We start from the raw sequence: 15,011 nt of genomic DNA on the forward strand, positions 1-15,011 counted from the left end.
CATTAATTTGGAGGTCTGGTTTTGATGCCTATTGGAGATCTTCTGATGCTATTAAATAATAGAAATGAATTAGTAATTCAGTGCAAGTTACACACAATGCATCAAGCCTTGGGCACACATAGTTCTATGTGCGGGTCGTGTTTTTTGGGGCCTTTATGACTGAACTTGCAGTCAATCAAGGTTTAGGCTGTGTCTTCTTTAGGAGGTAATATGCTGCAGGAGTGGCAGAGCTGGAGAGGACGATGGCTGGTACTGAAAACCTGACATCCCTGCAGTATCTTTGCAGTTTTTTATTTCACCCTAGTTCTGGTCTGGTCCAGCTGAATGCCCATTAAACAAGCAGAGTGCAGGTAGAGGTGTCCCAAGAATGCATTTCTTGCATGAGTTTTGCTGTAACTGAATGCAGCTTGTGCACTGAGAACACTGCATTAACCTGCAGAACACAGTAAATTGTCTGCTAGCTTGGAAAACACAGAAAAGCTCTGAGCTTAATATGAAGCTGAACTAAAAATGTTTTATATACTTAAGCAGGAACACGGCACTGTTTCCATTTTCAAAGTGTTAATTCACAGAACACTGAAGATCAGGCAGTACCTATGATAATCCCAGAACAATTATTCTAGGTTCCACTCCCCCTATTTTACAGGTGCCAGAGTCTTTTTGATGTCATATCTAAGAGAGCCATCAATAAGAGTATTATGGTTGCATAGCAACCTCAACACAACTAACTGCTTTAAACCAGTCCTTTGCCATGCATTTCTTTTCCAAGAGAAGCCAACTTCCAACCACTCCAACTAATGAAACTCTTGAAGAAAACCACATGCAGTGTTTTATGACTAAAGAGGTTTATTTATTCAAATATGTTGTTATTTCTGGACACTATCACTGCATCACTGCACCAGGAAGTACCCAGTATTTCAGCATTGTAATTTCCCTGCAAACAGAACATCAAGTCCCATCTTTTCTCTCCCTCTGCTTGGATTATGAGTTGAAAGCACAACAAAAATAATCTACGTATGAAGGTAGAAATTAATATAATCCAGCTGTAATTTCCAAGAGCTTTTTTTTTTTGCTAGTCAGCTGCAGTGGAAAATCCTTCTTTACAGAAAAAAACTAAACATGGACATATACAACATACAAGTCATATATTCCCAGTTGTGTTTATTTTCATGGAATGCTAATTTAGTTACAATATGGCAGTTCATAACTACTGAAATGTGACATTAATCCATCTCCAATGCTGCAGAACAGTCTTGATTTATATATATTGTTTTTAAACAATCTTATTTTACATAGTTGAGGTCTCTGGTGGTTTTTAAGCTCTGATGCTTAAGCACACAGCAAGCTACAAACCTTAGGTTTTATATTTATACATATATTCTATGTATTCAGACAACTGCTGTAAGTTATCTATAATTTAATATTTATAAAAAGTGCATGTACTGGTACATATGCACATCTAGAAACACACTTTTACTACTGCCTCCCTTTTATAAAAGCTGTGTAACGTACAGCCATATTATTCCCACTCACTGCTATTGAAGTCCTTTACTATCTTTTGTTAGTTTCAACTATTCATTTCCCTCAAACTGAAGTATTTCTATGTATATTTTCTCCTAAAGAAAAAAGTTCTCCCTATTCTTTTAAGAAGCTTTAAATCATGCATCAGTTTAGTAAACAGTCACTTTAGCATGGATTTTAGAATCCTAGACAGTGTAAAATCTACTTCTGGAAAATGTCTGTATATTCAATTTCTTCTTTTAGTTACAAAAAATATATAGGATTGAAACATACTGAATACATGCTGCATCTCTCAAAGTGGCTATATTCTAGCCTTATAGATAAATTAAAAAAGTACACCCCTGCTAAGAGGATGCAAACATGGCCTCAGATAGGCCATTACCTGTATTTAATATAGCTCATTACATTAAAAAGTTCAAGTCAGCTGTTCTCTCAAGATGATGTCAAAAGACTGAAGAGCATAATTTATTTATACTCAATTTACAAAGGTGGGTGCATATACCTAGTGCCGTTTAATTATTCAATACTTTCAAGGCTTCTAGGGTTTACCTCTGGTGATACAAGCCCTGAAATGATCTGAGTGAAGGTTTAAGTTGAAAATTGTTTTTTAATACACCATAAAAGCAAGTTGTATTTAAAAGAAAAATGTACACTGAACAACCTGAAGTACTCACTGAAACAACTGTACAAAACTATTATAGATACAGAAAGAAATAATGGTGGACTTAAACTTCCAACAGAAGTAACGCTTGTTAGCATCTGTAAAAACTTTTCTTTGTTTTATTATTCTACCAAATAAGAATTTGCAGCTGTTCAGAACAAGTAAAATTCAAACCACTTCACAATGTTTACATTTAAAGTTTTATACAGTGCAAACGTTTAAGACAGAATAACTCCCCAGTGAAATAGGTGACACTAATCAGTGCCAGTCTTTTGAAGATTCGTCTTTCAATAATCTATTTACACATTAAGCTAAAGGTTCACTATATATGCTTTGAAGTTTGCTGAATATCAGCAGAAAAATGTGAACTAGCAGCAGTTGTATTACGAATATATGATGGTTACTTTAATGAATGCATGAAGTTTTCGAGACTGTATTCAGTGTCATACTGTTCTTGATCCCATAGTTCTCCAAGGTTTTCGAGTACTGATTTCATTGATGCTTTCCCAGAAGAGGTAGAGGTATCTGCTTTTTCAGTTTTTCCATCCTTCACCAAAAAAAAAAAAAAAAATCAATATACAGAACAGCGTTTTCAGATATATACTACATTCTTCAATTCTGATTAATCTTTTGGGGAAATATCACTTCCTCTCCTCCCCCCCCAGCTATCTACAATTCATTACTCCAACTTTAAATGTTCATATGATTGAATTTCACATTTCAAAGCAAAGCCTTTCCCTGAGCTTACTCTATTTTTGGCAGGTATTTGTAAAAATGGTTCTTTACCTTGTCAAGAGTGAACAGATCAAGAAGCTGTTCTGTTCCCATGCTCTGTAGGCTTGCATTTTCTTGGCTGATCACTGTATTTGCAATATTCATTTTGAACTTTTGAAGACCCATGATCTTCTCCTCCAGAGTTCCTCTGGTTATCAGGCGATATACATTAACAACACGTTTCTGGGGGGGAAAAAAGCACATTTAGCTAAAAAATATAATCTTGGGTATTCAAGAAAGCAGAGCATTTTAGTATTCATTATGGACAGCCTGGAAGCAGTTTAGCTTGGAATAACCCTTCAGTAACTGCACTCAAAACATGACTGATGTTAGATGAAAAGAAGACTATGTCAGCATATAGTTGAGGCCCTGCAATTGCATCTTTATTCAGGAAACTAGTAATTCACTGCTTTTTACAACTGTAGAAGGAGACAGACACTCTTTCCCTGTTCAGGCATCGAAGGACAAGCATTTGAGCACAGCCCTGAGAAGGACTTAGGGGGGTGCCATCTCAACATGAGATGGCAGTGCATATTTTCATCTCAGAAAGCCAACAGTGTCCTAGGCTGCCTCAAAACCAGTGTGACCAGGAAATCAGGGAGGTGATTCTGTCCCTCTTCTTCACTCTGGTGAGACCCCACCTGCAGTACTGCATCCAGCTCTGTGGCCCCCAGTACAAAAACAGACACTGAGCTGTTGGAGCAAGTCTAGAGGAGGGCCAGAAAGCTCAAAGGGCTGTAACACATCTCCTGTGAGGAGAGGCTGAGGGAGGTGGGGTTGTTCAACCTGGAGAAGAGAATGCTCAGGGGGAGACATTACGGCAGCTTACCAGTACCTAAAGGGGGCAATACAAGCAAGTCTGGAGAGGGACTCTTCATCAGGGAGTGTAGTGTAGACAAGGAGGAATGAGTTTAAACCCGAAGAGAGGAGATTTAAGTTAGGTATTAGGAAAAAATTCTTCCCTGTGAGGGTGGTAAAGGCACTGGAACAGGTTGCCCAGAGAAGCTGTGGATATCCCCCGAAGAACTGTACAAGGGGAGGCTGGATGGGGCTTTGGGCAACCCGGGCTAGGAAAGTGTGTCCATTCTCATGACAGAAGATTGGAATAAGATGACCTTTGAAGTCCCTTCCAACCCAAAGCCTTTTTGTGATTGTATGATTAAGAGTTTTTCACCTGCCCAATGCGATGTGCACGATCCATGGCTTGCAGGTCTCTCATTGGGTTCCAGTCATGTTCCACAAATACTACTGTATCAGCCCCTGTTAAGTTAAGTCCCAATCCACCAACATGAGTGGTGAGCAAAAGAACGTCTATAGATGGATCATTATTAAACCTGCATACAAAAAAAGTTAACCGTGGTAAATTTCATTTAAATAACTAATTTAGGAACCTCAACTGCTTGGGGGTAAACAAAAGAACAACCGTGTACCATCATAAACAGTGTAGTTCATTCCAGTTGGCCTCACAGTGGTTATGAAGGAATATGCTTACCGTGAAACAATGGAATGCCTCTGACCAGCAGGTATGCTGCCATCTAGTCGTAAGTAAGTAACTGAAGGTAACTGAGGTCTGAGGAGGTCATGCTCCACTATGTCCAGCATGCTTTTAAGTTGACAGAAGATAAGTACCCTGTGCTGGGCCACAACAGCTTCTGTTCCACTTTCTGAAGATCCACTATTTCCCAAACCACAGTCTAGCAGCAGCTTCAAATAAAAGAGCATTAAAATGCGTCATCAAAATTACGTCAATCTCATGTTGATATTGACATTGATGGACTATCGAAAGTAGAAGTAAAAAACTATAGAAATATGTAAATCACAGTTGCTTAAATGATGTAATACAAAGTTTGGTTTCACTGTCAAATGGAAAAATTCAATAGTCAGAACAGTAATTTTCTTCATTTTGCTTTATTTACAATAAAATTTATGTAATACAATTTAACTTTATCAAGCTAGTAGGAGGAAAAAAAAGGAGAAAAGTATTTCTGGAAAAAGAGGGAGAGGAAGTCTGTGCTTCCCCTCTCCCCTTGAATTAACTGGAAGCATAAGGTATAGGCCTAAAACCACCTTGTACTATTTAACTTGCTATTTAACTCATGTTTTAAAATCAGTTTTCATATTGATAAAATCTTAAACAAAGCTTTCAAAATTGCATCATCAGCAGAGAAACATTTAGGAAACTGAAGGCACAACATGCAAGTCTACTTACTTGTTTTAAAGCAGACAGCTTGGGTGCATGCTGGATATCTCGAAGGGATGAATTATGAGCTGCAAGTTGTTCTGTAATTCTTTTGTATTCTGGATGTTGGGTTGTTAACACTAATGCTGGATGGTTGCATAGCTTCCTTAAGTACTGCAATGCCTTTAATCATTTAGGAAATGAAGTCCAAGGAAACGGTTAGCAACAATGTAATTACAGAAGAAGTATGAACAAAATTGAATACAAGTCTAGGGAACACCCAGCCACGTTTCACAGTTTGGGTGTTAGGGTCCCATTTCATTAAAATGAAGTTGCATGTTTATATTAAGAAAACCTAGATTTCTAACTGTATAAAAGAACCATTAGGAGCACAATGACCTTGATTCCTCTTGCAGGGGCAGTGTGGACTACTGTTTCCCACTCCTTGATATGAGTGTGGGATATGGTTGACGGGTTTGGGGGCTGTGCAGAGACTTTGAGAATTATTTTTTCCAAGTAGACAAGAAAAATCTCAATTCTATAAGACCATGAACCTTCATCATTTCCTATCTAACCCTACAGAAACTTATTTGTTCATGGTTTAGAATCTTAATTTTGTTGTGTAACAGCTGAGATTAAAATTAGTTCCGTCTTGAGGTTCTACCCTTTTGGTAATCTGTTTTTATCCGAGAGTAGTATAGAAGATCTGAAAAATAGCTAACACCACTTGAGCACAACACATTAAAAAGTTTAAGATCATAGATACAAAAACATAATTTAAGCATAATATATCTTATTCCATCTGATCCAAAAATCTAAGTATTTTATTGAAATCATATGGCCACAAATGTGTAAGTTACTGTTTTAATTTTCCTTATTAAACCCAGAAATATAGTTATCAGAAATAACTAGGTAGTAAAAATTACTGAAGAAATCTGTACCTGAAATACATGACCTGTAGCTTTAAGCTTTGGCTTTTCAGTTTCTTCATTCAGTGAAATTGAAGAAACAGTTTCATCAATGTCACATTTGGCACGAGACTTGGCAAAATCTTCATAAAGCTGAACCTGTAAACAAGACAAGAGAATGAGTGTGTTCTTCCCAACAGAAAATGAACAGTAATTTTTAGAATTTAGTTCTGAGTTAAAGTTCTCAATTACCATAAATCAAGAAAGCAATTTCATATGTAGTACAAGATCAATGTTAACAGTGGAATCTTTTGCAATTTATTTTTATTTTAGCATGTAAAGTATTCTTTAAAAAAACATATAGGTGCCTAGATGTTGCTCTGGTAGAATGATACCAGAAATTAAGATAAAGTAGTATGTGATTGTAACTGCACTGAGATCAGTACCAGAGACACTTTAGTCCTGTGGTCTCAGACAGTGTCAGAGCTGACATCAGATTGACTGAGGAATACAAAAGTGGTTCCTTCATGGTTTCAGCTGTGCTGAAAACACTAAGTTTCCAGACAATTTTTAAGCATACCTGTAGAGGACTGAGAATACAGTAATAATCTTGAATAATTTTGGGTGGAAGATCTTGCAGTACATCCTCTTTCATTCTTCTTAGCAGGAATGGCAGAACTTGGCGGTGCAGTGCTTCCATTGCAAGAACCCCTAGTAAGGGCAATGGAAACACTTTTAGAAAAAAATTCAAAACCTTCAGCTCCCCCTCAGTCTTGTGTTGAAACTCCACGTCTTCTACTTTCCTTGGCAGTTCTCATTTTGAGGAAGAAAGCAAGAAAAACAAGATTTAAAGTTTAATCCTTACCAGCCTCTTGTTCTCGACTGGAGCTTCGGGCATCTCTACTTGCCAGTATTGGTTTGCCATAACGAGCTGCAAATTGGCGTTCTGTACCCAAAAATCCTGGCATAAGGAAGTCAAACAAGGACCACAACTCTAAGACGTTGTTCTGAACATAAAAGAAACACTTGTTATATTATTGTCAGAAGTAATGAAGTGTTATAAGTTATCAGAAACATTTCCATACACGTTTAACACTGCCTGTAATGCACTACAGACATACAACATACTTTTCCACTCCGGGAACTTGGTAGCTCTTTCATCAACCTAAGCTACAGGAAGTGCATGCACTTTAAAATATAAATGGATTTTCTACTGTTTCTTAAGCCACACCCTGAGTTCTTCTGGACAACAAAACCCAGGAGACACCAGTGGTCTTAGCCCAAGGCAAGACAGATACCGCACAGACAAGTCATTAGACAAACCCCAAAATGTGGAGTTGAGTTTCTTGCCAGTTTCACCAGAGGCATAAAGAAATGCTCCCTCCCCTTCCCTATGGGATACTTAAATAACAAGTGCTAGAGGAAGCCTTTTTGCCAACTTTTGAGTCCCATTGGTACCGTGGAACCTGCTCCCATTCCTTTACATGTAGGTACACTGGGAAATGAAAAAGATATAGTTTCAAGCATTTAGCTCTGAAAGGCTTTTTTACAATGTGTACTTTGAACAAGACAACTCCAGTAAGAAGCACAATAAAGTGGGCTGCATGTGAGATTTGCTGTTTGTTTTTTACTACTCAACTCCTTAGGAGGATAAAAAAGGTAGTTACCTGGATTGGTGTCCCAGAAAGAATTATCCTGTAATTAGCAGTCAGTTGCTTTACTGCTTTTGATAGCTTTGTTTTCCCATTTTTTATTACATGGCCTTCATCGAGAATGCAGTAATTAAACTTAATATTTCTAGAAAAGAAGGACATTTAAACTTATAATAAGAATTAAAAATTATCAAGTATTAAAACCACAGAAAACAAATTCTTACCTGAAGAAGTCAATGTCATTTCTCACAACATCATATGATGCCACAATGAGATTGTGTCTTTTCACCTGGTGTTGTAATCTTAAAAAAAAAAAAGATCATAACTAAAGCGTTCCTTACATACGTTGTTTCAGCCTTTAAAGGTACTATCACCAGTTTTGCCATACCCACAAACTATGCTTCAGTAGTAGTAGTAAAATGGAATGCAAGATTTTGTGTCATAAGTGTAAAATATTACCTTGCTCTCTCAGTAGGAGGTCCTGTATAGTGCAAAGGATTAAGATATTCTTTCGAGCAAAATTTGCCCACTTCATCCACCCAGTGTCCTGTGAGTGTAGGAGGGCACACCACCAAGGAGGGAAGAGGAACACTGTCCACCAGTTTTGTTCTTGCATATTCTTGAGCCCTTTAAGAATATAAAGTTTGAAAAAATTGTTTTCCAGAGAATAGTTGAGGTTGGAAGGGGCCTCTGGTGGTCAACTGGTCCAACTCCCAGAGCAAGCAGTGCCAGCTCTCCAGGACTATGTCAAGAATCATTTCCATAGATAAAACCTATTGTTAGTCTTTAAGATTGAATGCTATTTGTTTCAGCTTACCTGAGGCAATGATCACCTGCAAGAATGCAAATGGATTGTAGAGTTTTTCCTAAACCCATATCATCACAAAGAATCCCGTGAAGTTTGTATTTATTGAGAAATGCCAACCAGTTCACTCCATCCTGAAATCAAAATTTAAAAGTGTGCCTCAGAAATTGGCTTTTGGCTAGTTAACCTTCCATTCAAACATTTGTATGTTCTATCACCCACCACTGCCAAACTGTGAGCTTGTTTCCCACCATAAATGCATCCACTACAGCTCACTCAAGGCAGAGGATGAAACATAAGCAACCAAACAGCGTAACAAGGCCTAGCTTTGCAGTGGGGAACTGCCACAGTCAGCCTAGGCAGGGCACTGGCCATTCCCTGAGAAAAATCACAGACTGCAGAGGGCAGGGGGGAAATACCACTGAAACAAAAACAGTATAAGGGGGATACTTAATTTATTCTTTCTTACCCAGGAGTCCAAGATACACATTGCATAGCCAAAACAAAACCCCAAAACATCTCCAGCATCAGAACAACTCCCTTCCCATAAAAATGTATCAGACTGGAACTTACTGCTCTTTTGAAATAAGAATGTAAGCTGTTACCTGCTGGTATTTTCTAAGCTCTGCTTTGATTGGTACTGGAATTTTATAGTTTTCCAGTTTTTTTCCATCCAATAATTGTTCCAGAAAGTGACGTTCCTTTGCTTTCATTCGGATTAATTCTTCAGACATGTTTGGTGGATCTGGTATTCCAGCCTAGGATATTTTTAATGCAGTAATGTAAGGGCTACAGTATTTTATTCTCACACAGACAGTAAGAAATAAAACCTCCTACTAGCTTAGACACTTTAAACAGATGGCAAAGATCTGCAATCTTCTCAAGTGTGTGAATCCAAACTCAGTGCTATACTTGCTTGATTCCTTGCAGATCAGCTCATGCAGGGTTTTAGGGTGCAAAAGACAAATTCTGCCCCAAATGTCACACTGCTGTTGCACAGAAGAGAGGAAATGCTGGTCATGCTTGTTAAGATTTTACAAAGATTGAGCTATTCTACTTCTAATCAGATAGTTCATCTGGCTGGCTAGAGAATCCTTTGACATCAACTCCTCCTTAGCCACAATCCATCATATAAAGTTAGGTGGAGTTTTCTCCTACAGATGATAGTAGAATTAGATCTAAAGCAACACGGAAATCCATAGGTTGAATTCAAGCAGTCTGCAACTGTTGGGAAAAACAAAAACCCAAACCCCTCCAGCTTTGTAGCAGCAGACCTTGGCTTCCTAAGTATTTTCCACACTAGGCCAGAAGCCCAAAGAAGCTGTATCTGAGGACCAAATATGCTTGGACATTCCTGCTTGATAATAACACACATAAGCAAAGATGCACTGATATTTTCCATCATCACATCTGTCATCCCAGTCTTCTGAGTCACCTCCAGCTTTCCTTCAAAACTGAAGTTACTAATCACTTAGGGGGAACTCCTGGCTGAGAAAAGATCTATCAAGTAATTCCACTGTGTATGTGGTTAATAAGAAAGGGAGAAAACTAACCCAGATTTCCGTGCTTCAATAAGGTGTTTAAATACATTCATACACACAGGCAGCAGACTACTTGTTCAACTGCTCTTCCTACTCTCCTTTAAATAAACCCGTTTGACATGAATTCCATGGCAGTTCATTTAGTTCAAGTATACTGTCAACTTGCAGCATGATTGCTTATGAATAAAACAGGACAGGTTAAGTGAACTATTTATCTTACAATATTTTTCTTAGTCATATTTTCATGTTTATGGTTGAATAAATAATGAAATTGAGGATAAAGATACAGGAAACTAAGCATAGCTAAGTTCGCCAAGCTCCTTTATTGCTATTGTTTCCAATTCCTCACAATTAGAAACTAACACAAAACTACAATTCCTTGTTTGGCCTAACATTTAAAATAGCTAGCATTCAAAAGACTGCTCCACAACCATAACGTCATTTTCTCTCAAATAATCAGTTATCTTCACTATAAGCTTGTATGTCTGCATATTGAAAATGGTTCAATATCTGATTCTGAACTCTGTTAACGTAAAGGGAAGTGCTAGGGGAGTTCTTAAGTAACTACAGTACAGAAACACAAACTGATCATGCATGTGTATGCAATAAACAGAACAAGTATTCTACATTTTTGATATGCTCGCTGAGTTGTATTAAAATTGCTTTAAAGAAATTCAAACTGCAGGTATTCCATAGGAACACAGTTAGATGCATGCAACAGGCATGGGTGGGAATAGCAATGGAATGAACAGCAGCATGCCAGAAATTATCTTCTACTTTTCAGTAAAACACGATTGCTCCATTTAAGGCAGACTGCTTGTTATCCGATTTTAAGATTATTCTAAATTAAAAATTTAGGTAATAAGAGATATTTAAGATAAGTCATTAAACTAACTTTTTCCCATTAGAAGCATATGAGTTGTAAACTGTCTTCTATTACCATCTGGTGGTGAAAATAAGTTACTTAAAAACCTTGTATTCCTTGAAGTGCAATATTAGCGAGGTATGCAAGCTGTAGGACTGAAAAACTGAAGCAAATCTGTACTCATTAAAAACACTACTGGATAATACATGTAATATTTTGCCCAAGGCCATGGAATAGGAGTTTTTGATTTTGAAGAATAAGGAATAACTAACTGTACTTATCTCCACGTTATTTCTATTACTGTTATTTCATTTTTTTCTTTTAAATCAGTAATGCTTTAATGCATTCCTCTTGACCACATATACAATACCACACATAACCCAGGGACAGCACACATACAACTTCCAAGACTTTTGAGCAAAAACTAGCAAAAGAAGCATTAGATGCACAATTAATGAACATACACTTTAGCTTCATGTATGCAGTTCTAAGGAGTTTGTTATGAGAAGTTTTACTTTATCGTTCATTTAGAAAACTATTAAGAGGGTCCAATTTCATGTTAAAATGACCTATTTTACATTTTAAAGGACATAACTTCAATTATCTGATATAGATTCCACATCTATAAAAGCAGTCATTTATTCAGTGTTTAAGAAGTCAGAAGCTTGGACTTTGTGGCTGATGAAGAAATGAACACAGGACAGTTCACATAAGTATACTTACAACCCAAACTTACCTCAAGAGGCATTAGTCTAATTAGTGTTGCAAAGCACTGAGTAGCCATAAAACGTACACTGTCTGTCTGATCACTCATTCTACCCAGAACTGGCACCACCAGAAGAACAATGTATGGAACAATACCAACATCTAGCTGTTCCATTACACCTGTATCAGTTATTAAGGAAATAATCTGTATTGGTTCAGAATTGTCTGACATGAAAATATACCCAGAAGGTTTTACACTCAAAGGTAAAGTTATTAAAAGTTACTAATACATCACATCCAAATGAACAAAATTTCTACTAAAAAATAAGTACAAAAACAAAGGAAAGAAGTCTGATGTACCCAGTTACATTTAGCCCAGTGAATTCCATGGTTTGAGAAACTGAATTACTTCCAGTAAAGCACTTGATACATAAAAGCAATGGAAAGAAAAGTTTCTTCTATTTCATCGCTTAACATTCCTCCTCCCATTTTTTTTTGTCTGGCAACAGTTTCTTTCCCTCCAAATTATATGGCTGCAAAGAAGATTCTGCATTTTTGCATACTCAAGCAAGGATACATGCAAGCGCTTCAATTGCACCTTCCTGTTTGGTGTTGTCATCTATTGCTCCCAACCACGGCAGAACTTTCTCTAGAAAGATATTCATTGTTTCCATGGTAGCTATTTTACTCATAACACCTACACAACGAGCAGCCATGTGTCTCACTGCAGTGCTGGGATGTTGAAGGCACATATAAAGATGAGGCAAATGCTGTATTAACTGAATAGAAGGAGGGATGGAAAGATAATATGAACTATAAACAAGTTGAATTATTTTTGAAGTAAACAATTCAAGTCACTGCTGTCTCCTACAAAATGCTTGAAATGGCTCCTTAACAAGATCTAATTTAGAACCAAATAATGTTTCAGAAGAGAGATAACTGAACTTTGCACAAGTATTACTCCCCCATACAGTTAAAAATCCACAGAGTAACAAAGTGTTTCATGTTTTAGTCAAAACACTAATTTAAGAAGCCCATGATAATTAAGGAGGCATTTCACACTAGAAAAATACAGTGCAAGTACTCAGAAGTTTTTATAAAAAGAATTGTTGCTTAAGTACAGATATATATATATATATATATGTTAAAGCATTTCTTCCAGCTAGCAAGTTTATCCTAGACTCATCCCATTTGTATTTATGGAAACTAGTTATCTATATTGAGAGTCTTAACTCTTGGTGGAATTGGTTCACATGTCTTTGACTGCGATTTTTATTGTTTTGAAACCTGTATACATTATTAGCACCCCCAGAACCAACCTATATATTAACTACACACCATAGCTATATCTATTAAAAAAATGTATATATAAAAACCCCTTTCCACATTCTATACAAAATTCACTCAATTTTGTCTCAATAATGTATTAAAATAGCTACAGAAACAATTCCATATGAATTGTTTTCCATCTGCTTGGAACTCTACAGCCACTCCTTATGCACATCCTCTCCCATCATATCTTTTCCATTCAGAGCTCTGGCCTACTTATTTACTGTATGGGAGTCTTTGTGTATTTTTATTATCCTGTTGTCCTCTTTCAGTGGACTATGTTAATCCTGAACTATAGCACTGCATATAGGCTAGTACTAAAACGTATACAGATGCAGGCATAATGGCGACTTTCTTATTCTGTTTAAGTCTTTATTGCTAAAAAACCCCAAATACCACCAAAACACCCACAGCAGTATCTTACATTGAGCTGATACTTTGACATAACTATCCTAAATCCAGTCTACTTGAGGGTAACTGAAGTTTTCTATCATTTTTGCATTCCCTGCACAGAAAGCCTGTCTGTTCTCCAGGTTTAAGGAATCTAGAATTGAATAAAGGGGAGTTGAGATACTGATTTCAATGGAACGCAAAAGCAGAAATATTGTAACTCATGCTTTGGATCATTTCATCCAGAAAAGGGAAGGCCAAATCTAAGTTGCAGGTAGAGGGGTCTCATTTTGTGGTTTATTCTACAACCTGCAAAATCAAATATGTAATTTAACATCCTATAGGGGACACAGAAAAAAGCAGCTTTGAGTGTGATAGCTTAACTGCTGAAGATGGAAGGCTATGTCTTCCATGTCTATTTATCAAGACTAGGACACAGGACCTGGAGAACAGGCAAACTAGCAACTGTAATAGAAACACAATTTCAGCAAAATCAGAAAAGCATCTAAAGCAAAGACTTATACAACAAAGACTTAAAGCAGTGGCAATAAACAGACTTAATTGCTTCATGAAAGAGCTACTCTGGAATACAATTACCAGAGGATGTAGCTGAGTATCCATTGAAGCTGCTGTTGTTTCAAAAACCTGTAAAGAATTTACTAGTTCCTGGGCAGGAACATCTCCTTTCTCCAGTAAGGACTTTCTGTCTGTTAAAAACAGAAAAGGTTTCAGTTTAAGACTGACATACTGCACCTAGCCTAACAGTTCCCCCTCAGTTTACGTCAGAAGAGTAATTACCAAAATTGTTTATGTGAATGTTGTTCCTTAATGAACCGACCATAGCATCCCAGAGATGTGGCAATCCCGTTGCCATTTCAGCACCAAAATGTTTAGCTATAGTAGATAAGGCAAATTCAGCTCCTCTCCTCTGTACAACATAAGGTTTCTGAGCCTAGAAAAAAAACAAATGAAGACAGATACATTTAAGAACAATTATTTTAAAGAGAGTGCTCTGTTATAAAGGCATTCAATTCTGATTGTACTTATAGCTACCTACAACACATTTCCAGATTATTTTTTCCCCGGTTTATTTTTATACAGATAAAGAACATTTTATTTAAGGCAGATTAATTAAATCCTCTAAATCTGGCTTTGTGAAAAGGCTTTTGCTGATTCAGGCCTTTTCATCAACAAGTTTTCCAACTGGCTCCAGTTCCAGAACCTCAGATATTTCCAACATAGGGGACACCAAGAACAGTAGCATTTTAGCAGAACTTCCCAAAAGCAATACATTGTTATTTATTAAACCCTTAGCTGCACCCAACCTCTTCAGAAAGTGGAAATGATAAAAATTAACTTTAACAAGTCAGAAAAATCCACACAATAGCTGTTTAGGAATTGCAGTATTGACTAGAATCTTATTGAAACACACTAAAGATTTATACAACTAAAACTGTAACAAAAAATTAGTTTATCAAGTGTGGAAGTCACACATACATCTTCAGGCCAGTCATATTTCAAATACTGGTTTTAATGCTTCAGAGCTTCCACTGGGCATCGAGATGACCAACACTAACATGGGTAATGGGACACAACCACAGCAGTTTGTGGAATCCATCTGCATGGATTTATACTGAGATATTCATATCCTGTACTAAAGAGAAGCTATTTCAGGACTTTT

At 37.0% G+C, this 15,011-nt stretch overlaps 1 protein-coding gene across 1 annotated transcript in view; it reads right to left on the bottom strand.

The window, feature by feature from the left end:
* Positions 1-1,959: 1,959 nt before the first annotated feature.
* Positions 1,960-15,011, bottom strand: part of BTAF1 (B-TFIID TATA-box binding protein associated factor 1) — a gene marked incomplete at its 5' end in the record, with an annotated part of 45,049 nt that continues 31,997 nt past the window's right edge. Inside the window, 17 exons of the mRNA XM_084264622.1 lie at positions 1,960-2,729; positions 2,969-3,139; positions 4,131-4,290; positions 4,449-4,660; positions 5,166-5,318; positions 6,077-6,202; positions 6,624-6,754; positions 6,909-7,050; positions 7,711-7,840; positions 7,920-7,997; positions 8,155-8,322; positions 8,513-8,634; positions 9,106-9,258; positions 11,643-11,791; positions 12,189-12,390; positions 13,928-14,037; positions 14,129-14,282. Coding sequence (XP_084120748.1) covers positions 2,583-2,729; positions 2,969-3,139; positions 4,131-4,290; positions 4,449-4,660; positions 5,166-5,318; positions 6,077-6,202; positions 6,624-6,754; positions 6,909-7,050; positions 7,711-7,840; positions 7,920-7,997; positions 8,155-8,322; positions 8,513-8,634; positions 9,106-9,258; positions 11,643-11,791; positions 12,189-12,390; positions 13,928-14,037; positions 14,129-14,282 — 2,508 coding nt within the window. The 3' untranslated portion in view covers positions 1,960-2,582. The remainder of the gene's footprint in view (positions 2,730-2,968; positions 3,140-4,130; positions 4,291-4,448; positions 4,661-5,165; positions 5,319-6,076; positions 6,203-6,623; positions 6,755-6,908; positions 7,051-7,710; positions 7,841-7,919; positions 7,998-8,154; positions 8,323-8,512; positions 8,635-9,105; positions 9,259-11,642; positions 11,792-12,188; positions 12,391-13,927; positions 14,038-14,128; positions 14,283-15,011) is intronic.

Source organism: Gallinula chloropus (genome assembly GCF_964237585.1).
Source record: "Gallinula chloropus genome assembly, chromosome: 5".
Taxonomy (NCBI): Eukaryota; Metazoa; Chordata; class Aves; order Gruiformes; family Rallidae; genus Gallinula; species Gallinula chloropus.